This window comes from Pristiophorus japonicus, chromosome 19, assembly GCF_044704955.1.
Source record: "Pristiophorus japonicus isolate sPriJap1 chromosome 19, sPriJap1.hap1, whole genome shotgun sequence".
Lineage (NCBI taxonomy): Eukaryota > Metazoa > Chordata > Chondrichthyes > Pristiophoridae > Pristiophorus > Pristiophorus japonicus.
In genome coordinates, this window is record NC_091995.1 from 3,271,411 (window position 1) to 3,295,666 (window position 24,256).

Genomic DNA, 24,256 nt, shown 5'->3' on the forward strand with positions numbered 1-24,256 from the left:
TGTCCCATCAAACACTCCCAGGGCAGGTACAGGGGGTTAGATACAGAGTAAAGCTTCCGCGACACTGTCCCATCAAACACTCCCAGGGCAGGTACAGCACGGGGTTAGATACAGAGTAAAGCTCCCTCTACACTGTCCCATCAAACACTCCCAGGGCAGGTACAGCACGGGGTTAGATACAGAGTAAAGCTCCCTCTACACTGTCCCATCAAACACTCCCAGGGCAGGTACAGCACGGGTTGGATGCAGAGTAAAGCTCCCTCTACACTGTCCCATCAAACACTCCCAGGGCAGGTACAGGGGGTTAGATACAGAGTGAAGCTCCCTCTACACTGCCCCATTAAACACTCCCAGGGCAGGTACAGCACGGGTTAGATACAGAGAAAAGCTCCCTCTACACTGTCCCATCAAACACTCCCGGGACAGGTACAGCACAGGGTGAGATACAGAGTAAAGCTCCCTTAAACTGTCTCCAACAAAGACTCCCAGGGCAGGTACAGTACGTGTTAGATACAGAGTAAAGCTCCCTCTACACTGTCCCATCAAACACTCCCAGGGTAGGTACAGCCCAGGGTTAGATACAGAGTAAAGCTCCCTCTACACTGTCCCCCATCAAATACTCCCAGGGCAGGTACAGCACGGGTTAGATACAGAGAAAAGCTCCTTCTACACTGTCCCATCAAACACTCCCGGGACAGGTACAGCACAGGGTGAGATACAGAGTAAAGCTCCCTTAAACTGTCTCCAACAAAGACTCCCAGGGCAGGTACAGTACGTGTTAGATGCAGAGTAAAGCTCCCTCTACACTGTCCCATCAAACACTCCCAGGGCAGGTACAGCACGGGGTTAGATACAGAGTAAAGCTCCCGCTACACTGTCCCATCAAACACTCCCAGGGCAGGTACAGCACGGGGTTAGATACAGAGTAAAGCTCCCTCTACACTGTCCCATCAAACACTCCCAGGGCAGGTACAGCACGGGGTTAAATACAGAGTAAAGCTCCCTCTACACTGTCCCATCAAACACTCCCAGGGGAGGTACAGCCCGGGTTGGATGCAGAGTAAAGCTCCCTCTACATTGTCCCATCAAACACTCCCAGGGCAGGTACAGGGGGTTAGATACAGAGTGAAGCTCCCTCTACACTGCCCCATTAAACACTCCCAGGGCAGGTACAGCACGGGTTAGATACAGAGAAAAGCTCCCTCTACACTGTCCCATCAAACACTCCCGGGACAGGTACAGCACAGGGTGAGATACAGAGTAAAGCTCCCTTAAACTGTCTCCAACAAAGACTCCCAGGGCAGGTACAGTACGTGTTAGATACAGAGTAAAGCTCCTTCGAAACTGTCCCATCAAACACTCCCAGGGCAGCTACAGGGAGTTAGATACAGAGTAAAGCTCCCTCGACACTGCCCCATTAAACACTCCCAGGGCAGGTACAGTACATGTTAGATACAGAGTAATGCTCCCTCTATACTGTCCCATCAAACACTCCCAGTGCAGGTACAGCACGGGGTTAGATAGAGTAAAGCTCCCTCTACACTGTCCCATCAAACACTCCCAGGGTAGGTACAGCACGAGGTTAGATACAGAGTAAAGCTCCCTCTACAGTGTCCCATCAAACACTGCCAGGGCAGGTACAGCCCAGGGTTAGATACAGAGTAAAGCTCCCTCTACACTGTCCCATCAAACACTCCCAGGGTAGGTACAGCACGAGGTTAGATACAGAGTAAAGCTCCCTCTACACTGTCCCATCAAACACTCCCAGGGCAGATACCGCACGGGTTAGATACAGAGTAAAGCTCCCTCTACACTGCCCCCCATCAAGTACTCCCAGGGCAGGTACAGGGGGTTAGATACAGAGTAAAGCTCCCTCTACACTGTCCCATCAAACACTCCCAGGGCAGGTACAGCACGGGGTTAGATACAGAGTAAAGCTCCCTCTACACTGTCCCATCAAACACTCGCAGGGCAGATACCGCACGGGTTAGATACAGAGTAAAGCTCCCTCTACACTGCCCCCCATCAAATACTCCCAGGGCAGGTACAGCTCGGGTTAGATACAGAGTAAAGCTCCCTCTACACTGTCCCATCAAACACTCCCAGGACAGGTACAGCACGGGGTTAGATGCAGAGTAAAGCTCCCTCTATACTGTCCCATCAAACACTCCCAGGCAGGTACAGCACGGTGTTAGACACAGAGTAAAGCTCGCTCTATACTGTTCCAGCAAACACTCCCAGGCAGGTACAGCACGGTGTTAGACACAGAGTAAAGCTCGCTCTACACTGTCCCCAAACACTCCCAGGGCAGGTACAGGGCGTTAGATACAGAGTAAAGCTCCCTCTACACTGTCCCATTAAACACTCCCAGGGCAGGTGCAGCACAGGGTTAGATACAGAGTAAAGCTCCCTCTCCACTGTCCCGTCAAACACTCGCAGGGCAGATACCGCACGGGTTAGATACAGAGTAAAGCTCCCTCTACACTGCCCCCCATCAAATACTCCCAGGGCAGGTACAGGGGGTTAGATACAGAGTAAAGCTCCCTCTACACTGTCCCATCAAACACTCCCAGGGCAGGTACAGCACGGGGTTAGATACAGAGTAAAGCTCCCTTAAACTGTCTCCAACAAAGACTCCCAGGGCAGGTACAGTACGTGTTCGATACAGAGTAAAGCTCCCTCTACACTGTCCCATCAAACACTCCCAGGGCAGGTACAGCACGGGTTAGATACAGAGCAAAGCTCCCTCTACACTGTCCCATCAAACACTCCCAGGGCAGGTACAGCACGGGGTTAAATACAGAGTAAAGCTCCCTCTACACTGTCCCATCAAACACTCCCAGGGCAGGTACAGCCCGGGTTGGATGCAGAGTAAAGCTCCCTCTACATTGTCCCATCAAACACTCCCAGGGCAGGTACAGGGGGTTAGATACAGAGTGAAGCTCCCTCTACACTGCCCCATTAAACACTCCCAGGGCAGGTACAGCACGGGTTAGATACAGAGAAAAGCTCCCTCTACACTGTCCCATCAAACACTCCCGGGACAGGTACAGCACAGGGTGAGATACAGAGTAAAGCTCCCTTAAACTGTCTCCAACAAAGACTCCCAGGGCAGGTACAGTACGTGTTAGATACAGAGTAAAGCTCCTTCGAAACTGTCCCATCAAACACTCCCAGGGCAGCTACAGGGAGTTAGATACAGAGTAAAGCTCCCTCGACACTGCCCCATTAAACACTCCCAGGGCAGGTACAGTACATGTTAGATACAGAGTAATGCTCCCTCTATACTGTCCCATCAAACACTCCCAGTGCAGGTACAGCACGGGGTTAGATAGAGTAAAGCTCCCTCTACACTGTCCCATCAAACACTCCCAGGGTAGGTACAGCACGGGGTTAGATACAGAGTAAAGCTCCCTCTACAGTGTCCCATCAAACACTGCCAGGGCAGGTACAGCCCAGGGTTAGATACAGAGTAAAGCTCCCTCTCCACTGTCCCGTCAAACACTCGCAGGGCAGATACCGCACGGGTTAGATACAGAGTAAAGCTCCCTCTACACTGCCCCCCATCAAATACTCCCAGGGCAGGTACAGCTCGGGTTAGATACAGAGTAAATCTCCCTCTACACTGTCCCATCAAACTCTCCCAGGGCAGGTACAGCACGGGTTAGATACAGAGTAAAGCTCCCGCTACACTGTCCCATCAAACACTCCCAGGGCAGGTACAGCATGGGGTTAGATACAGAGTAAAGCTCCCGCTACACTGTCCCATCAAACACTCCCAGGCAGGTACAGCACGGTGTTAGACACAGAGTAAAGCTCGCTCTACACTGTCCCCAAACACTCCCAGGGCAGGTACAGGGGGTTAGATACAGAGTAAAGCTCCCTCTACACTGTCCCATTAAACACTCCCAGGGCAGGTACAGCACAGGGTTAGATACAGAGTAAAGCTCTCTCTACACTGTCCCATGAAACACTCCCAGGGCAGGTACAGCACGGGGTTAGGTACAGAGTAAAGCTCCCTCTACACTGTCCCATCAAACACTCCCAGGGCAGGTACAGCACGGGTTAGATACAGAGTAAAGCTCCCTCTACAATGTCATCATCAAAAACTCGCAGGGCAGGTACAGGGGGTTAGATACAGAGTAAAGCTCGCTCTACACTGTCCCATCAAACACTCCCAGGGCTGGTACAGGGGGTTAGATGCAGAGTAAAGCTCCCTCTACACTGTACCATCAAACACTCCCAGGGCAGGTACAGTAAGGGTTAGATACAGAGTAAAGCTCCCCCTAAACCGTCCCATCAAACACTCCCGGGAAAGATACAGCACGGGTTAGAGACAGAGTAAAGCTCCCTCTACAATGTCCCCATCAAACACTCCCAGGGCAGGTACAGTAAGGGTTAGATACAGAGTAAAGCTCCCGCTACACTGTCCCATCAAACGCTCCCAGGGCAGGTACAGCACGGGGTTATATACAGAGTAAAGCTCCCTCTATACTGTTCCAGCAAACACTCCTAGGCAGGTACAGCACGGTGTTAGACACAGAGTAAAGCTCGCTCTACACTGTCCCCAAACACTCCCAGGGCAGGTACAGGGGGTTAGATACAGAGTAAAGCTCCCTCTACACTGTCCCCATCAAACACTCCCAGGGCAGGTACAGCACGGGTTAGATACAGAGAAAAGCTCCTTCAACACTGTCCCATCAAACACTCCCAGGGCAGGTACAGCACGGGGTTAGATACAGAGTAAAGCTCCCTCTACACTGCCCCATTAAACACTCCCAGGGCAGGTACAGCACGGGTTAGATACAGAGAAAAGCTCCTTCAACACTGTCCCATCAAACACTCCCAGGGCAGGTACAGGGGGTTAGATACAGAGTAAAGCTCCCTCTACACTGTCCCATTAAACACTCCCAGGGCAGGTGCAGCACAGGGTTAGATACAGAGTAAAGCTCCCTCTACACTGTCCCATTAAACACTCCAAGGGCAGGTACAGCACGGGGTTAGATACAGAGTAAAGCTCCCTCTACACTGCCCCATTAAACACTCCCAGGGCAGGTACAGCACGGGTTAGATACAGAGAAAAGCTCCTTCAACACTGTCCCATCAAACACTCCCAGGGCAGGTACAGGGGGTTAGATACAGAGTAAAGCTCCCTCTACACTGTCCCATTAAACACTCCCAGGGCAGGTGCAGCACAGGGTTAGATACAGAGTAAAGCTCCCTCTACACTGTCCCATTAAACACTCCAAGGGCAGGTACAGCACGGGGTTAGGTACAGAGTAAAGCTCCCTCTACACTGTCCCATCAAACACTCCCAGGGCAGGTACAGCACGGGTTAGATACAGAGTAAAGCTCCCTCTACAATGTCCCATCAAACACTCCCAGGGCAGGTACAGGGGGTTAGATACAGAGTAAAGCTCCCTCTACACTGTCCCATTAAACACTCCCAGGGCAGGTGCAGCACAGGGTTAGATACAGAGTAAAGCTCCCTCTACACTGTCCCATTAAACACTCCAAGGGCAGGTACAGCACGGGGTTAGGTACAGAGTAAAGCTCCCTCTACACTGTCCCATCAAACACTCCCAGGGCAGGTACAGCACGGGTTAGATACAGAGTAAAGCTCCCTCTACAATGTCATCATCAAAAACTCGCAGGGCAGGTACAGGGGGTTAGATACAGAGTAAAGCTCCCTCTACACTGTCCCATCAAACACTCGCAGGGCAGATACCGCACGGGTTAGATACAGAGTAAAGCTCCCTCTACACTGTCCCATCAAACACTCCCAGGGCAGGTACAGCACGGGGTTAAATACAGAGTAAAGCTCCCTCTACACTGTCCCATCAAACACTCCCAGGGCAGGTACAGCCCGGGTTGGATGCAGAGTAAAGCTCCCTCTACATTGTCCCATCAAACACTCCCAGGGCAGGTACAGGGGGTTAGATACAGAGTGAAGCTCCCTCTACACTGCCCCATTAAACACTCCCAGGGCAGGTACAGCACGGGTTAGATACAGAGAAAAGCTCCCTCTACACTGTCCCATCAAACACTCCCGGGACAGGTACAGCACAGGGTGAGATACACGAGTAAAGCTCCCTTAAACTGTCTCCAACAAAGACTCCCAGGGCAGGTACAGTACGTGTTAGATACAGAGTAAAGCTCCTTCGAGACTGTCCCATCAAACACTCCCAGGGCAGCTACAGGGAGTTAGATACAGAGTAAAGCTCCCTCGACACTGCCCCATTAAACACTCCCAGGGCAGGTGCAGCACGGGGTTAGATACAGAGTAATGCTCCCTCTATACTGTCCCATCAAACACTCCCAGTGCAGGTACAGCACGGGGTTAGATAGAGTAAAGCTCCCTCTACACTGTCCCATCAAACACTCCCAGGGTAGGTACAGCACGGGGTTAGATACAGAGTAAAGCTCCCTCTACACTGTCCCATCAAACACTCCCGGGACAGGTACAGCACAGGGTGAGATAAAGAGTAAAGCTCCCTTAAACTGTCTCCAACAAAGACTCCCAGGGCAGGTACAGTACGTGTTAGATACAGAGTAAAGCTCCTTCGAGACTGTCCCATCAAACACTCCCAGGGTAGGTACAGCACGGGGTTAGATACAGAGTAAAGCTCCCTCTACAGTGTCCCATCAAACACTGCCAGGGCAGGTACAGCCCAGGGTTAGATACAGAGTAAAGCTCCCTCTCCACTGTCCCGTCAAACACTCGCAGGGCAGATACCGCACGGGTTAGATACAGAGTAAAGCTCCCTCTACACTGCCCCCCATCAAATACTCCCAGGGCAGGTACAGGGGGTTAGATACAGAGTAAAGCTCCCTCTACACTGTCCCATCAAACACTCCCAGGGCAGGTACAGCACGGGGTTAGATACAGAGTAAAGCTCCCTCTACACTGTCCCATCAAACACTCGCAGGGCAGATACCGCACGGGTTAGATACAGAGTAAAGCTCCCTCTACACTGCCCCCCATCAAATACTCCCAGGGCAGGTACAGCTCGGGTTAGATACAGAGTAAAGCTCCCTCTACACTGTCCCAACAAACACTCCCTGGGCAGTTACAGCACGGGGTTCGATACAGAGTAAAGCTCCCTCTACACTGTCCCATCAAACACTCACAGGGCAGGTACAGCACAGGTTCGATACAGAGTAAAGCTCCCTCTACACAGTCCCATCAAACACTCCCAGGGCAGGTACAGCACGGGTTTAGATGCAGAGAAAAGCTCATTCTACACTGCCCCATCAAACACTCCCACCGCAGGTACAGGGGGTTAGATACAGAGTAAATCTCCCTCTACACTGTCCCATCAAACACTCCCAGGACAGGTACAGCACGGGGTTAGATGCAGAGTAAAGCTCCCTCTATACTGTCCCATCAAACACTCCCAGGGCAGGTACAGCACGGGGTTATATACAGAGTAAAGCTCCCTCTATACTGTTCCAGCAAACACTCCCAGGCAGGTACAGCACGGTGTTAGACACAGAGTAAAGCTCGCTCTACACTGTCCCCAAACACTCCCAGGGCAGGTACAGGGGGTTAGATACAGAGTAAAGCTCCCTCTACACTGTCCCATGAAACACTCCCAGGGCAGGTACAGCACGGGGTTAGATACAGAGTAAAGCTCCCTTAAACTGTCTCCAACAAAGACTCCCAGGGCAGGTACAGTACGTGTTCGATACAGAGTAAAGCTCCCTCTACACTGTCCCATCAAACACTCCCAGGGCAGGTACAGCACGGGTTAGATACAGAGTAAAGCTCCTTCGAAACTGTCCCATCAAACACTCCCAGGGCAGCTATAGGGAGTTAGATACAGAGTAAAGCTCCCTCGACACTGCCCCATTAAACACTCCCAGGGCAGGTACAGTACATGTTAGATACAGAGTAATGCTCCCTCTATACTGTCCCATCAAACACTCCCAGTGCAGGTACAGCACGGGGTTAGATAGAGTAAAGCTCCCTCTACACTGTCCCATCAAACACTCCCAGGGTAGGTACAGCACGGGGTTAGATACAGAGTAAAGCTCCCTCTACAGTGTCCCATCAAACACTGCCAGGGCAGGTACAGCCCAGGGTTAGATACAGAGTAAAGCTCCCTCTCCACTGTCCCGTCAAACACTCGCAGGGCAGATACCGCACGGGTTAGATACAGAGTAAAGCTCCCTCTACACTGCCCCCCATCAAATACTCCCAGGGCAGGTACAGCTCGGGTTAGATACAGAGTAAATCTCCCTCTACACTGTCCCATCAAACTCTCCCAGGGCAGGTACAGCACGGGTTAGATACAGAGTAAAGCTCCCTCTACAATGTCATCATCAAAAACTCGCAGGGCAGGTACAGGGGGTTAGATACAGAGTAAAGCTCCCTCTACACTGTCCCATCAAACACTCGCAGGGCAGATACCGCACGGGTTAGATACAGAGTAAAGCTCCCTCTACACTGTCCCATCAAACACTCCCAGGGCAGGTACAGCACGGGGTTAAATACAGAGTAAAGCTCCCTCTACACTGTCCCATCAAACACTCCCAGGGCAGGTACAGCCCGGGTTGGATGCAGAGTAAAGCTCCCTCTACATTGTCCCATCAAACACTCCCAGGGCAGGTACAGGGGGTTAGATACAGAGTGAAGCTCCCTCTACACTGCCCCATTAAACACTCCCAGGGCAGGTACAGCACGGGTTAGATACAGAGAAAAGCTCCCTCTACACTGTCCCATCAAACACTCCCGGGACAGGTACAGCACAGGGTGAGATACACGAGTAAAGCTCCCTTAAACTGTCTCCAACAAAGACTCCCAGGGCAGGTACAGTACGTGTTAGATACAGAGTAAAGCTCCTTCGAGACTGTCCCATCAAACACTCCCAGGGCAGCTACAGGGAGTTAGATACAGAGTAAAGCTCCCTCGACACTGCCCCATTAAACACTCCCAGGGCAGGTGCAGCACGGGGTTAGATACAGAGTAATGCTCCCTCTATACTGTCCCATCAAACACTCCCAGTGCAGGTACAGCACGGGGTTAGATAGAGTAAAGCTCCCTCTACACTGTCCCATCAAACACTCCCAGGGTAGGTACAGCACGGGGTTAGATACAGAGTAAAGCTCCCTCTACACTGTCCCATCAAACACTCCCGGGACAGGTACAGCACAGGGTGAGATAAAGAGTAAAGCTCCCTTAAACTGTCTCCAACAAAGACTCCCAGGGCAGGTACAGTACGTGTTAGATACAGAGTAAAGCTCCTTCGAGACTGTCCCATCAAACACTCCCAGGGTAGGTACAGCACGGGGTTAGATACAGAGTAAAGCTCCCTCTACAGTGTCCCATCAAACACTGCCAGGGCAGGTACAGCCCAGGGTTAGATACAGAGTAAAGCTCCCTCTCCACTGTCCCGTCAAACACTCGCAGGGCAGATACCGCACGGGTTAGATACAGAGTAAAGCTCCCTCTACACTGCCCCCCATCAAATACTCCCAGGGCAGGTACAGGGGGTTAGATACAGAGTAAAGCTCCCTCTACACTGTCCCATCAAACACTCCCAGGGCAGGTACAGCACGGGGTTAGATACAGAGTAAAGCTCCCTCTACACTGTCCCATCAAACACTCGCAGGGCAGATACCGCACGGGTTAGATACAGAGTAAAGCTCCCTCTACACTGCCCCCCATCAAATACTCCCAGGGCAGGTACAGCTCGGGTTAGATACAGAGTAAAGCTCCCTCTACACTGTCCCAACAAACACTCCCTGGGCAGTTACAGCACGGGGTTCGATACAGAGTAAAGCTCCCTCTACACTGTCCCATCAAACACTCACAGGGCAGGTACAGCACAGGTTCGATACAGAGTAAAGCTCCCTCTACACAGTCCCATCAAACACTCCCAGGGCAGGTACAGCACGGGTTTAGATGCAGAGAAAAGCTCATTCTACACTGCCCCATCAAACACTCCCACCGCAGGTACAGGGGGTTAGATACAGAGTAAAGCTCCCTCTACACTGTCCCATCAAACACTCCCAGGACAGGTACAGCACGGGGTTAGATGCAGAGTAAAGCTCCCTCTATACTGTCCCATCAAACACTCCCAGGGCAGGTACAGCACGGGGTTATATACAGAGTAAAGCTCCCTCTATACTGTTCCAGCAAACACTCCCAGGCAGGTACAGCACGGTGTTAGACACAGAGTAAAGCTCGCTCTACACTGTCCCCAAACACTCCCAGGGCAGGTACAGGGGGTTAGATACAGAGTAAAGCTCCCTCTACACTGTCCCATTAAACACTCCCAGGGCAGGTGCAGCACAGGGTTAGATACAGAGTAAAGCTCCCTCTCCACTGTCCCGTCAAACACTCGCAGGGCAGATACCGCACGGGTTAGATACAGAGTAAAGCTCCCTCTACACTGCCCCCCATCAAATACTCCCAGGGCAGGTACAGGGGGTTAGATACAGAGTAAAGCTCCCTCTACACTGTCCCATCAAACACTCCCAGGGCAGGTACAGCACGGGGTTAGATACAGAGTAAAGCTCCCTTAAACTGTCTCCAACAAAGACTCCCAGGGCAGGTACAGTACGCGTTCGATACAGAGTAAAGCTCCCTCTACACTGTCCCATCAAACACTCCCAGGGCAGGTACAGCACGGGTTAGATACAGAGCAAAGCTCCCTCTACACTGTCCCATCAAACACTCCCAGGGCAGGTACAGCACGGGGTTAAATACAGAGTAAAGCTCCCTCTACACTGTCCCATCAAACACTCCCAGGGCAGGTACAGCCCGGGTTGGATGCAGAGTAAAGCTCCCTCTACATTGTCCCATCAAACACTCCCAGGGCAGGTACAGGGGGTTAGATACAGAGTGAAGCTCCCTCTACACTGCCCCATTAAACACTCCCAGGGCAGGTACAGCACGGGTTAGATACAGAGAAAAGCTCCCTCTACACTGTCCCATCAAACACTCCCGGGACAGGTACAGCACAGGGTGAGATACAGAGTAAAGCTCCCTTAAACTGTCTCCAACAAAGACTCCCAGGGCAGGTACAGTACGTGTTAGATACAGAGTAAAGCTCCTTCGAAACTGTCCCATCAAACACTCACAGGGCAGCTACAGGGAGTTAGATACGGAGTAAAGCTCCCTCGACACTGCCCCATTAAACACTCCCAGGGCAGGTACAGTACATGTTAGATACAGAGTAATGCTCCCTCTATACTGTCCCATCAAACACTCCCAGTGCAGGTACAGCACGGGGTTAGATAGAGTAAAGCTCCCTCTACACTGTCCCATCAAACACTCCCAGGGTAGGTACAGCACGGGGTTAGATACAGAGTAAAGCTCCCTCTACAGTGTCCCATCAAACACTGCCAGGGCAGGTACAGCCCAGGGTTAGATACAGAGTAAAGCTCCCTCTCCACTGTCCCGTCAAACACTCGCAGGGCAGATACCGCACGGGTTAGATACAGAGTAAAGCTCCCTCTACACTGCCCCCCATCAAATACTCCCAGGGCAGGTACAGCTCGGGTTAGATACAGAGTAAATCTCCCTCTACACTGTCCCATCAAACTCTCCCAGGCAGGTACAGCACGGTGTTAGACACAGAGTAAAGCTCCCTCTACACTGTCCCCAAACACTCCCAGGGCAGGTACAGGGGGTTAGATACAGAGTAAAGCTCTCTCTACACTGTCCCATGAAACACTCCTAGGGCAGGTACAGCACGGGGTTAGGTACAGAGTAAAGCTCCCTCTACACTGTCCCATCTAACACTCCCAGGGCAGGTACAGCACGGGTTAGATACAGAGTAAAGCTCGCTCTACAATGTCATCATCAAAAACTCGCAGGGCAGGTACAGGGGGTTAGATACAGAGTAAAGCTCGCTCTACACTGTCCCATCAAACACTCCCAGGGCTGGTACAGGGGGTTAGATGCAGAGTAAAGCTCCCTCTACACTGTACCATCAAACACTCCCAGGGCAGGTACAGTAAGGGTTAGATACAGAGTAAAGCTCCCCCTAAACCGTCCCATCAAACACTCCCGGGAAAGATACAGCACGGGTTAGAGACAGAGTGAAGCTCCCTCTACAATGTCCCCATCAAACACTCCCAGGGCAGGTACAGTAAGGGTTAGATACAGAGTAAAGCTCCCGCTACACTGTCCCATCAAACGCTCCCAGGGCAGGTACAGCACGGGGTTATATACAGAGTAAAGCTCCCTCTATACTGTTCCAGCAAACACTCCCAGGCAGGTACAGCACGGTGTTAGACACAGAGTAAAGCTCGCTCTACACTGTCCCCAAACACTCCCAGGGCAGGTACAGGGGGTTAGATACAGAGTAAAGCTCCCTCTACACTGCCCCATTAAACACTCCCAGGGCAGGTACAGCACGGGTTAGATACAGAGAAAAGCTCCTTCAACACTGTCCCATCAAACACTCCCAGGGCAGGTACAGGGGGTTAGATACAGAGTAAAGCTCCCTCTACACTGTCCCATTAAACACTCCCAGGGCAGGTGCAGCACAGGGTTAGATACAGAGTAAAGCTCCCTCTACACTGTCCCATTAAACACTCCAAGGGCAGGTACAGCACGGGGTTAGGTACAGAGTAAAGCTCCCTCTACACTGTCCCATCAAACACTCCCAGGGCAGGTACAGCACGGGTTAGATACAGAGTAAAGCTCCCTCTACAATGTCCCATCAAACACTCCCAGGGCAGGTACAGGGGGTTAGATACAGAGTAAAGCTCCCTCTACACTGTCCCATTAAACACTCCCAGGGCAGGTGCAGCACAGGGTTAGATACAGAGTAAAGCTCCCTCTACACTGTCCCATTAAACACTCCAAGGGCAGGTACAGCACGGGGTTAGGTACAGAGTAAAGCTCCCTCTACACTGTCCCATCAAACACTCCCAGGGCAGGTACAGCACGGGTTAGATACAGAGTAAAGCTCCCTCTACAATGTCATCATCAAAAACTCGCAGGGCAGGTACAGGGGGTTAGATACAGAGTAAAGCTCCCTCTACACTGTCCCATCAAACACTCGCAGGGCAGATACCGCACGGGTTAGATACAGAGTAAAGCTCCCTCTACACTGTCCCATCAAACACTCCCAGGGCAGGTACAGCACGGGGTTAAATACAGAGTAAAGCTCCCTCTACACTGTCCCATCAAACACTCCCAGGGCAGGTACAGCCCGGGTTGGATGCAGAGTAAAGCTCCCTCTACATTGTCCCATCAAACACTCCCAGGGCAGGTACAGGGGGTTAGATACAGAGTGAAGCTCCCTCTACACTGCCCCATTAAACACTCCCAGAGCAGGTACAGCACGGGTTAGATACAGAGAAAAGCTCCCTCTACACTGTCCCATCAAACACTCCCGGGACAGGTACAGCACAGGGTGAGATACACGAGTAAAGCTCCCTTAAACTGTCTCCAACAAAGACTCCCAGGGCAGGTACAGTACGTGTTAGATACAGAGTAAAGCTCCTTCGAGACTGTCCCATCAAACACTCCCAGGGCAGCTACAGGGAGTTAGATACAGAGTAAAGCTCCCTCGACACTGCCCCATTAAACACTCCCAGGGCAGGTGCAGCACGGGGTTAGATACAGAGTAATGCTCCCTCTATACTGTCCCATCAAACACTCCCAGTGCAGGTACAGCACGGGGTTAGATAGAGTAAAGCTCCCTCTACACTGTCCCATCAAACACTCCCAGGGTAGGTACAGCACGGGGTTAGATACAGAGTAAAGCTCCCTCTACACTGTCCCATCAAACACTCCCGGGACAGGTACAGCACAGGGTGAGATAAAGAGTAAAGCTCCCTTAAACTGTCTCCAACAAAGACTCCCAGGGCAGGTACAGTACGTGTTAGATACAGAGTAAAGCTCCTTCGAGACTGTCCCATCAAACACTCCCAGGGTAGGTACAGCACGGGGTTAGATACAGAGTAAAGCTCCCTCTACACTGCCCCCCATCAAATACTCCCAGGGCAGGTACAGCTCGGGTTAGATACAGAGTAAATCTCCCTCTACACTGTCCCATCAAACTCTCCCAGGCAGGTACAGCACGGTGTTAGACACAGAGTAAAGCTCCCTCTACACTGTCCCCAAACACTCCCAGGGCAGGTACAGGGGGTTAGATACAGAGTAAAGCTCTCTCTACACTGTCCCATGAAACACTCCTAGGGCAGGTACAGCACGGGGTTAGGTACAGAGTAAAGCTCCCTCTACACTGTCCCATCTAACACTCCCAGGGCAGGTACAGCACGGGTTAGATACAGAGTAAAGCTCGCTCTACAATGTCATCATCAAAAACTCGCAGGGCAGGTACAGGGGGTTAGATACAGAGTAAAGCTCGCTCTACACTGTCCCATCAAACACTCCCAGGGCTGGTACAGGGGGTTAGATGCAGAGTAAAGCTCCCTCTACACTGTACCATCAAACACTCCCAGGGCAGGTACAGTAAGGGTTAGATACAGAGTAAAGCTCCCCCTAAACCGTCCCATCAAACACTCCCGGGAAAGATACAGCACGGGTTAGAGACAGAGTGAAGCTCCCTCTACAATGTCCCCATCAAACACTCCCAGGGCAGGTACAGTAAGGGTTAGATACAGAGTAAAGCTCCCGCTACACTGTCCCATCAAACGCTCCCAGGGCAGGTACAGCACGGGGTTATATACAGAGTAAAGCTCCCTCTATACTGTTCCAGCAAACACTCCCAGGCAGGTACAGCACGGTGTTAGACACAGAGTAAAGCTCGCTCTACACTGTCCCCAAACACTCCCAGGGCAGGTACAGGGGGTTAGATACAGAGTAAAGCTCCCTCTACACTGCCCCATTAAACACTCCCAGGGCAGGTACAGCACGGGTTAGATACAGAGAAAAGCTCCTTCAACACTGTCCCATCAAACACTCCCAGGGCAGGTACAGGGGGTTAGATACAGAGTAAAGCTCCCTCTACACTGTCCCATTAAACACTCCCAGGGCAGGTGCAGCACAGGGTTAGATACAGAGTAAAGCTCCCTCTACACTGTCCCATTAAACACTCCAAGGGCAGGTACAGCACGGGGTTAGGTACAGAGTAAAGCTCCCTCTACACTGTCCCATCAAACACTCCCAGGGCAGGTACAGCACGGGTTAGATACAGAGTAAAGCTCCCTCTACAATGTCCCATCAAACACTCCCAGGGCAGGTACAGGGGGTTAGATACAGAGTAAAGCTCCCTCTACACTGTCCCATTAAACACTCCCAGGGCAGGTGCAGCACAGGGTTAGATACAGAGTAAAGCTCCCTCTACACTGTCCCATTAAACACTCCAAGGGCAGGTACAGCACGGGGTTAGGTACAGAGTAAAGCTCCCTCTACACTGTCCCATCAAACACTCCCAGGGCAGGTACAGCACGGGTTAGATACAGAGTAAAGCTCCCTCTACAATGTCATCATCAAAAACTCGCAGGGCAGGTACAGGGGGTTAGATACAGAGTAAAGCTCCCTCTACACTGTCCCATCAAACACTCGCAGGGCAGATACCGCACGGGTTAGATACAGAGTAAAGCTCCCTCTACACTGTCCCATCAAACACTCCCAGGGCAGGTACAGCACGGGGTTAAATACAGAGTAAAGCTCCCTCTACACTGTCCCATCAAACACTCCCAGGGCAGGTACAGCCCGGGTTGGATGCAGAGTAAAGCTCCCTCTACATTGTCCCATCAAACACTCCCAGGGCAGGTACAGGGGGTTAGATACAGAGTGAAGCTCCCTCTACACTGCCCCATTAAACACTCCCAGAGCAGGTACAGCACGGGTTAGATACAGAGAAAAGCTCCCTCTACACTGTCCCATCAAACACTCCCGGGACAGGTACAGCACAGGGTGAGATACACGAGTAAAGCTCCCTTAAACTGTCTCCAACAAAGACTCCCAGGGCAGGTACAGTACGTGTTAGATACAGAGTAAAGCTCCTTCGAGACTGTCCCATCAAACACTCCCAGGGCAGCTACAGGGAGTTAGATACAGAGTAAAGCTCCCTCGACACTGCCCCATTAAACACTCCCAGGGCAGGTGCAGCACGGGGTTAGATACAGAGTAATGCTCCCTCTATACTGTCCCATCAAACACTCCCAGTGCAGGTACAGCACGGGGTTAGATAGAGTAAAGCTCCCTCTACACTGTCCCATCAAACACTCCCAGGGTAGGTACAGCACGGGGTTAGATACAGAGTAAAGCTCCCTCTACACTGTCCCATCAAACACTCCCGGGACAGGTACAGCACAGGGTGAGATAAAGAGTAAAGCTCCCTTAAACTGTCTCCAACAAAGACTCCCAGGGCAGGTACAGTACGTGTTAGATACAGAGTAAAGCTCCTTCGAGACTGTCCCATCAAACACTCCCAGGGTAGGTACAGCACGGGGTTAGATACAGAGTAAAGCTCCCTCTACAGTGTCCCATCAAACACTGCCAGGGCAGGTACAGCCCAGGGTTAGATACAGAGTAAAGCTCCCTCTCCACTGTCCCGTCAAACACTCGCAGGGCAGATACCGCACGGGTTAGATACAGAGTAAAGCTCCCTCTACACTGCCCCCCATCAAATACTCCCAGGGCAGGTACAGGGGGTTAGATACAGAGTAAAGCTCCCTCTACACTGTCCCATCAAACACTCCCAGGGCAGGTACAGCACGGGGTTAGATACAGAGTAAAGCTCCCTCTACACTGTCCCATCAAACACTCGCAGGGCAGATACCGCACGGGTTAGATACAGAGTAAAGCTCCCTCTACACTGCCTCCCATCAAATACTCCCAGGGCAGGTACAGCTCGGGTTAGATACAGAGTAAAGCTCCCTCTACACTGTCCCAACAAACACTCCCTGGGCAGTTACAGCACGGGGTTCGATACAGAGTAAAGCTCCCTCTACACTGTCCCATCAAACACTCACAGGGCAGGTACAGCACAGGTTCGATACAGAGTAAAGCTCCCTCTACACAGTCCCATCAAACACTCCCAGGGCAGGTACAGCACGGGTTTAGATGCAGAGAAAAGCTCATTCTACACTGCCCCATCAAACACTCCCACCGCAGGTACAGGGGGTTAGATACAGAGTAAAGCTCCCTCTACACTGTCCCATCAAACACTCCCAGGACAGGTACAGCACGGGGTTAGATGCAGAGTAAAGCTCCCTCTATACTGTCCCATCAAACACTCCCAGGGCAGGTACAGCACGGGGTTATATACAGAGTAAAGCTCCCTCTATACTGTTCCAGCAAACACTCCCAGGCAGGTTAAGCACGGTGTTAGACACAGAGTAAAGCTCGCTCTACACTGTCCCCAAACACTCCCAGGGCAGGTACAGGGGGTTAGATACAGAGTAAAGCTCCCTCTACACTGTCCCATTAAACACTCCCAGGGCAGGTGCAGCACAGGGTTAGATACAGAGTAAAGCTCCCTCTACACTGTCCCATGAAACACTCCCAGGGCAGGTACAGCACGGGTTAGATACAGAGTAAAGCTCCCTCTACACTGTCCCATCAAACACTCCCAGGGCAGGTACAGCACGGGTTAGATACAGAGTAAAGCTCCCTCTACAATGTCATCATCAAAAACTCGCAGGGCAGGTACAGGGGGTTAGATACAGAATAAAGCTCGCTCTACACTGTCCCATCAAACACTCCCAGGGCTGGTACAGGGGGTTAGATGCAGAGTAAAGCTCCCTCTACACTGTACCATCAAACACTCCCAGGGCAGGTACAGTAAGGGTTAGATACAGAGTAAAGCTCCCCCTACACCGTCCCATCAAACACTCCCGGGAAAGATACAGCACGGGTTAGAGACAGAGTAAAGCTCCCTCTACAATGTCCCCATCAAACACTCCCAGGGCAGGTACAGTAAGGGTTAGATACAGAGTAAAGCTCCCGCTACACTGTCCCATCAAACGCTCCCAGGGCAGGTACAGCACGGGGTTATATACAGAGTAAAGCTCCCTCTATACTGTTCCAGCAAACACTCCCAGGCAGGTACAGCACGGTGTTAGACACAGAGTAAAGCTCGCTCTACACTGTCCCCAAACACTCCCAGGGCAGGTACAGGGGGTTAGATATAGAGTAAAGCTCCCTCTACACTGCCCCATTAAACACTCCCAGGGCAGGTACAGCACGGGTTAGATACAGAGAAAAGCTCCTTCAACACTGTCCCATCAAACACTCCCAGGGCAGGTACAGGGGGTTAGATACAGAGTAAAGCTCCCTCTACACTGTCCCATTAAACACTCCCAGGGCAGGTACAGCACAGGGTTAGATACAGAGTAAAGCTCCCTCTACACTGTCCCATCAAACACTCCCAGGGCTGGTACAGGGGGTTAGATGCAGAGTAAAGCTCCCTCTACACTGTACCATCAAACACTCCCAGGGCAGGTACAGTAAGGGTTAGATACAGAGTAAAGCTCCCCCTACACCGTCCCATCAAACACTCCCGGGAAAGATACAGCACGGGTTAGAGACAGAGTAAAGCTCCCTCTACAATGTCCCCATCAAACACTCCCAGGGCAGGTACAATAAGGGTTAGATACAGAGTAAACTCCCTCTACACTGTACCATCAAACACTCCCAGGGCAGGTACGGTTCGCTGTTAGATACAGAGTAAAGCTCCCTCTACACTGTCCCATCAAACACTCCCAGGGCAGGTGCAGCACGGGGTTAGATAAAGAGTAAAGCTCCCTCTACACTGTTCCATCAAACACTCCCAGGGCAGGTACAGTAGGGGGTTAGATACAGAGTAAAGCTCCCTCTACACTGTTCCATCAAACACTCCCAGGGCAGGTACAGTAGGGGGTTAGATACAGAGTAAAGCTCCTTCTACACTGTCCCATCAAACACTCCCAGTGCAGGGACAGCACGGGGTTAGATACAGAGTAAAGCTTCCTCTACATTGTGCCATCAAACACTCCCAGGTCAGATAGCGCACGGGGTTAAATGCAGAGTAAATCTCCCTCTACACTGTCCCATCAAACACTGCCAGGGCAGGTACAGCCCAGGGTTAGAAACAGAGTAAAGCTCCCTCGACACTGTCCCATCAAACACTCCCAGTGCAGGTACAGCACGGGGTTAAATACAGAGTAAAGCTCCCTCTACACTGTCCCATCAAACACTTCCAGGGCAGGTACAGCCCGGGTTGGATGCAGAGTAAAGCTCCCTCTACATTGTCCCATCAAACACTCCCAGGGCAGGTACAGGGGGTTAGATACAGAGTGAAGCTCCCTCTACACTGCCCCATTAAACACTCCCAGGGCAGGTACAGCACGGGTTAGATACAGAGAAAAGCTCCCTCTACACTGTCCCAACAAACACTCCCGGGACAGGTACAGCACAGGGTGAGATACAGAGTAAAGCTCCCTTAAACTGTCTCCAACAAAGACTCCCAGGGCAGGTACAGGGGGTTAGATACAGAGTGAAGCTCCCTCTACACTGCCCCATTAAACACTCCCAGGGCAGGTACAGCACGGGTTAGATACAGAGTAAAGCTCCTTCTATACTGTCCCATCAAACACTCCCGGGACAGGTACAGCACAGGGTGAGATACAGAGTAAAGCTCCCTTAAACTGTCTCCAACAAAGACTCCCAGGGCAGGTACAGGGGGTTAGATACAGAGTGAAGCTCCCTCTATACTGTCCCATCAAACACTCCCAGGGCAGGTACAGCATGGGGTTAGATACAGAGTAATGCTCCCTCTATACTGTCCCATCAAACACTCCCAGTGCAGGTACAGCACGGGGTTAGATAGAGTAAAGCTCCCTCTACACTGTCCCATCAAACACTCCCAGGGTAGGTACAGCACGGGGTTAGATACAGAGTAAAGCTCCCTCTACACTGTCCCATCAAACATTCCCAGGGCAGGTACAGCACGGGGTTAGATACAGAGTAAAGCTCCCTCTACACTGTCCCATCAAACTCTCCCAGGGCAGGTACAGCACGGGGTTAGATACAGAGTAAAGCTCCCTCTACACAGTCCCATCAAACACTCACAGGTCTGCTACAGCACGGGGTTAGATGCAGAGTAAAGCTCCCTCTACACTGCCCCATCAAACACTCCCACCACAGATACAGCACGGGGTTAGATACAGAGTAAAGCTCCCTCTACACTGTCCCATCAAACACTCCCAGGACAGGTACAGGGGGTTAGATGCAGAGTAAAGCTCCCTCTACACCGTCCCATCAAACACTCCCGGGGCAGGAAGAGCACGGGGTGATACAGAGTAAAGCTCCCTCTACACTGTCCCATCAAACACTCCCAGGGCAGGTACAGTAGGGGGTTAGAAACAGAGTATTGCTCCCTCTACACTGTTCCATCAAACACTCCCAGGGCAGGTACAGTAGGTGGTTAGATACAGCGTAAATCTCCCTCTACACTGTCCCATCAAACACTGCCAGGGCAGGTACAGCCCAGGGTTAGACATAGAATAAAGCTCCCTCTACACAGTCCCATCAAACACTCACAGGACAGGTACAGCACGGTGTTAGACACAGAGTAAAGCTCCCTCTACACTGTCCCATTAAACACTCCCAGTGCAGGTACAGCATGGGATTAAATACAGAGTAAATCTCCCTCTGCACTGTCCCATCAAACACTCCCAGGGCAGGTACAGGGGGTTAGATACAGAGTTAAGCTCCCTCTACACTGCCCCATTAAACACTCCCAGGGCAGGTACAGCACGGGTTAGATACAGAGTAAAGCTCCCTCTACACTGCCCCCCATCAAATACTCCCAGGGCAGGTACAGGGGGTTAGATACAGAGTAAAGCTCCCTCTACACTGCCCCATTAAACACTCCCAGGGCAGGTACAGCACGGGTTAGATACAGAAAAAAGCTCCTTCGACACTGTCCCATCAAACACTCCCAGGGCAGGTACAGGGGGTTAGATACAGAGTAAAGCTCCCTCTGCACTGTCCCCATCAAACACTGCCAGGGCAGGTACAGCACGGGTTAGATACAGAGTAAAGCTCCCTCTACACTGTCCCATCAAACACTCCCAGGCCACATATAACACGGGATTAGATATAAAGTAAAGCTCCCTTAAACTGTCCCCTACAAAGACTCCCAGGCCAGGTACAGTACGTGTTGAAATTGAGTAAATCTCCCTCTACATTGTCCCATCAAACACTCCCAGTGCAGGTACAGCATGGGGTTAGATACAGAGTAAAGCTCCCTCCACACTGTCCCATCAAACACTCCCAGGGCAGGTACAGCACGGGGTTAGATACAGAGTAAAGCTCCCTCTACAATGTCATCATCAAAAACTCGCAGGGCAGGTACAGTAAGGGTTAGATACAGAGTAAAGCTCCCCCTACACCGTCCCATCAAACACTCCCGGGAAAGATACAGCACGGGTTAGAGACAGAGTAAAGCTCCCTCTACAATGTCCCCATCAAACACTCCCAGGGCAGGTACAATAAGGGTTAGATACAGAGTAAACTCCCTCTACACTGTACCATCAAACACTCCCAGGGCAGGTACGGTTCGCTGTTAGATACAGAGTAAAGCTCCCTCTACACTGTCCCATCAAACACTCCCAGGGCAGGTGCAGCACGGGGTTAGATAAAGAGTAAAGCTCCCTCTACACTACCATCAAACACTCCCAGGGCAACTACGGCTCGCTGTTAGATACAGAGTAAAGCTCCCTCTACACTGTCCCATCAAACACTCCCAGGGCAGGTACAGCACGGGGTTAGATACAGAGTAAAGCTCCCTCTACACTGTCCCATCAAACACTCCCAGGGCTGGTACAGCACGGGGTTAGATGCAGAGTAAAGCTCCCTCTACACTGTCATCATCAAAAACTCGCAGGGCAGGTACAGGGGGTTAGATACAGAGTAAAGCTCCCTCTACACTGTCCCATCAAACACTCGCAGGGCAGGTACAGCACAGGGTTAGATACAGAGTCAAGCTCCCCCTACACTGTCCCAACAATGTCTATTTGCCGTATCGCGGTGCAGCGGCCCTTTAAAGCAGCAGCATTTTTCTTTCCTCCCTGTTCCGCACTCCCCACTCAATCGCAGCCCGGCCAAAAGGTGCAATTAATGAACCGCTTTTGTTGTGCTTTGTTTGGGCAGCTGTTGGAGAGCCATGGCCACGGGGAAGCTGCTGCGATTCCAGTTCCCCGAGCACGAGGGGCTGACCATGAAGAGGATGAACCAGCTGCGGTTGGAGGAGTGGTTCTGCGACGTGACGGTGCTCGTGGGCGGCCTGCGTTTCCCGGGCCACCGGGTGGTGCTGGCCGCCTGCTCCCCCTTCCTGCGCGACCGCTTCCACATGAACCCCTCGGAGGAGGTGCAGGTGTCCCCCATGGCCAGCGCCGAGGTGGTGCGCCGTCTGCTGCTGTCCTGCTACACCGGGGCGCTGGAGTTCCCCTTCCGCGACATCCTCGACTACCTGACGGCCGCCAGCTGCCTGCAGATGGAGCACGTGGTCGAGAAGTGCCGGCAGTCGCTCTCGCCGTGCGTGGCCTCGCTCATCACCGAGGAGGAGGCGGAGGGGGCGGGGGGAGGGGGCGAGGCGGGGAGGCCGGGCACCCCGCAGATCGCCTCCTCCTCGGGCCGGGCGCCGGAGACGGCCGGCGAGGGGCCGGCGGGCTGGCCCGCCTCGGGCGAAGCGGTGAAGCAGGAGCCCGTGGCGACGCCCAATCCGCTGTACCGGCCCGGCCCGGAGAGCGAGGCGGGGGCGGGGCCGGCGGGGGCGGCGGGGGCGGGGGGCCTTCAGCGGGAGGCCCTGTCCCTCGACGCCCCCCCGGGCTACCTGGAGCCGGACTGTTGCATCCACTCCACGGTGGAGGGGATGGGCGGAGGGGGCGGAGGGGGAGCCGCGGAGGCCGGAGCAGACCGCGCCTCGGGCTTCGCCGACGGCGGCAAGGCCGAGGGCATGGAGGACGAGGGGTTCGTGCTGGTGCGCGACGACCTGCCGGAGGAGGACTACGAGAGCTCGGCCAGCGAGGAGTGCCGGAGCGGGGTGGGGGGCGGGGGCTTCTATGCCGGCTGCTTCTACAACCGGCTGGGCGAGGAGCCCCCGCCGGCCTTGGCGGGGGCCTCGGCGGGGGGCGCCCGGGGAGGTGAGGCGGGGGAGCCCGGCTTGTGCTCCGAGTGCGGGGCCCCCTTCCAGCACCGCGAGCACCTGGCCGCCCACATGGTGGTGCACAAGCTCTACATGTGCCTGCTGTGCGGCAAGGTCTTCAAGAAGAACGCCCGGCTGGCCCAGCACATCAACGTGCACACCGGCTTCAAGCCCTACTGCTGCGCCGTCTGCGGCAAGACCTTCACCCAGAACCGCTCGCTCAAGGACCACATGAACGTGCACAGCGGCGACTCCCCCCACTGCTGCAACTACTGCGACCTGCGCTTCACCCACTACAACACCCTGCGGGTCCACCTGCGAGACCAGCACGGCAAGACCACCGGCAAGAACTCCACCGAGACCAAACTGGCCGAGATTAACGTGGTGCTGCCTTAGCCTGGGGGAGTGGGGAGGGCCGGGGGGAGCGCCGAGCGGGGAGGGATGGCTGTCCGCTGAGGCCTTCGAGTAGAGATTGGCAAGAATTGTTCCGGGGGGGGGGATAAGAACGTAAGAAATAGGAGCAGGCGAAGGCCATTCGGCCCCTCGAGCCTGCTCCGCCATTTAATCCCATCATGGCGGATCCGATCATGGACTCAGCTCCACTTCCCCGCCCGCTCCCCATCATCCCTTATGGGTCAAGGAACTGTCTATCTGTGTCATAGAAACATAGAAAATAGGTGCAGGAGTAGGCCATTCGGCCCTTCGAGCCTGCACCGCCATTCAATAAGATCATGGCTGATCATTCCCCTCGGTACCCCTTTCCTGCTTTCTCCCCATACCCCTTGATCCCCTTCGCCGTAAGGGCCATATCTAACTCCCTCTTGGATATATCCAGTGAACTGCCATCAACAACTTTCTGCGGCAGGGAATTCCACAGGTTAACAACTCTGAGTGAAGAAGTTTCTCCTCATCTCAGTCCTAAATAGCCGACCCCTTATCCTTAGACTGTGTCCCCTGGTTCTGGACTTCATGAACATCGGGAACAATCTTCCCGCATCTAACCTGTCCCGTCCCGTCAGAATCTTATACGTTTCTATGAGATGTCCTCTCATCCTTCTAAACTCCAGTGTATAAAGGCCCAGTTGATCCAGTCTCTGTCATATGACAGTCCAGTCATGCCCGGAATCAGTCTGGTGAACCTTCGCTGCACTCCCTCAATAGCAAGAACGTCCTTCCTCAGATTAGGA

At 52.8% G+C, this 24,256-nt stretch overlaps 1 protein-coding gene across 1 annotated transcript in view; it reads left to right on the top strand.

Annotated features, from left to right (window-relative positions):
* Positions 1 to 23,536, top strand: part of LOC139230624 (zinc finger and BTB domain-containing protein 12-like) — a 47,173-nt gene extending 23,637 nt beyond the window's left edge. Inside the window, exon 2 of the mRNA XM_070862440.1 lies at positions 22,076 to 23,536. Coding sequence (XP_070718541.1) covers positions 22,089 to 23,465 — 1,377 coding nt within the window. The 5' untranslated portion in view covers positions 22,076 to 22,088 and the 3' untranslated portion in view covers positions 23,466 to 23,536. The remainder of the gene's footprint in view (positions 1 to 22,075) is intronic.
* The last annotated feature ends 720 nt before the right edge of the window (positions 23,537 to 24,256 follow it).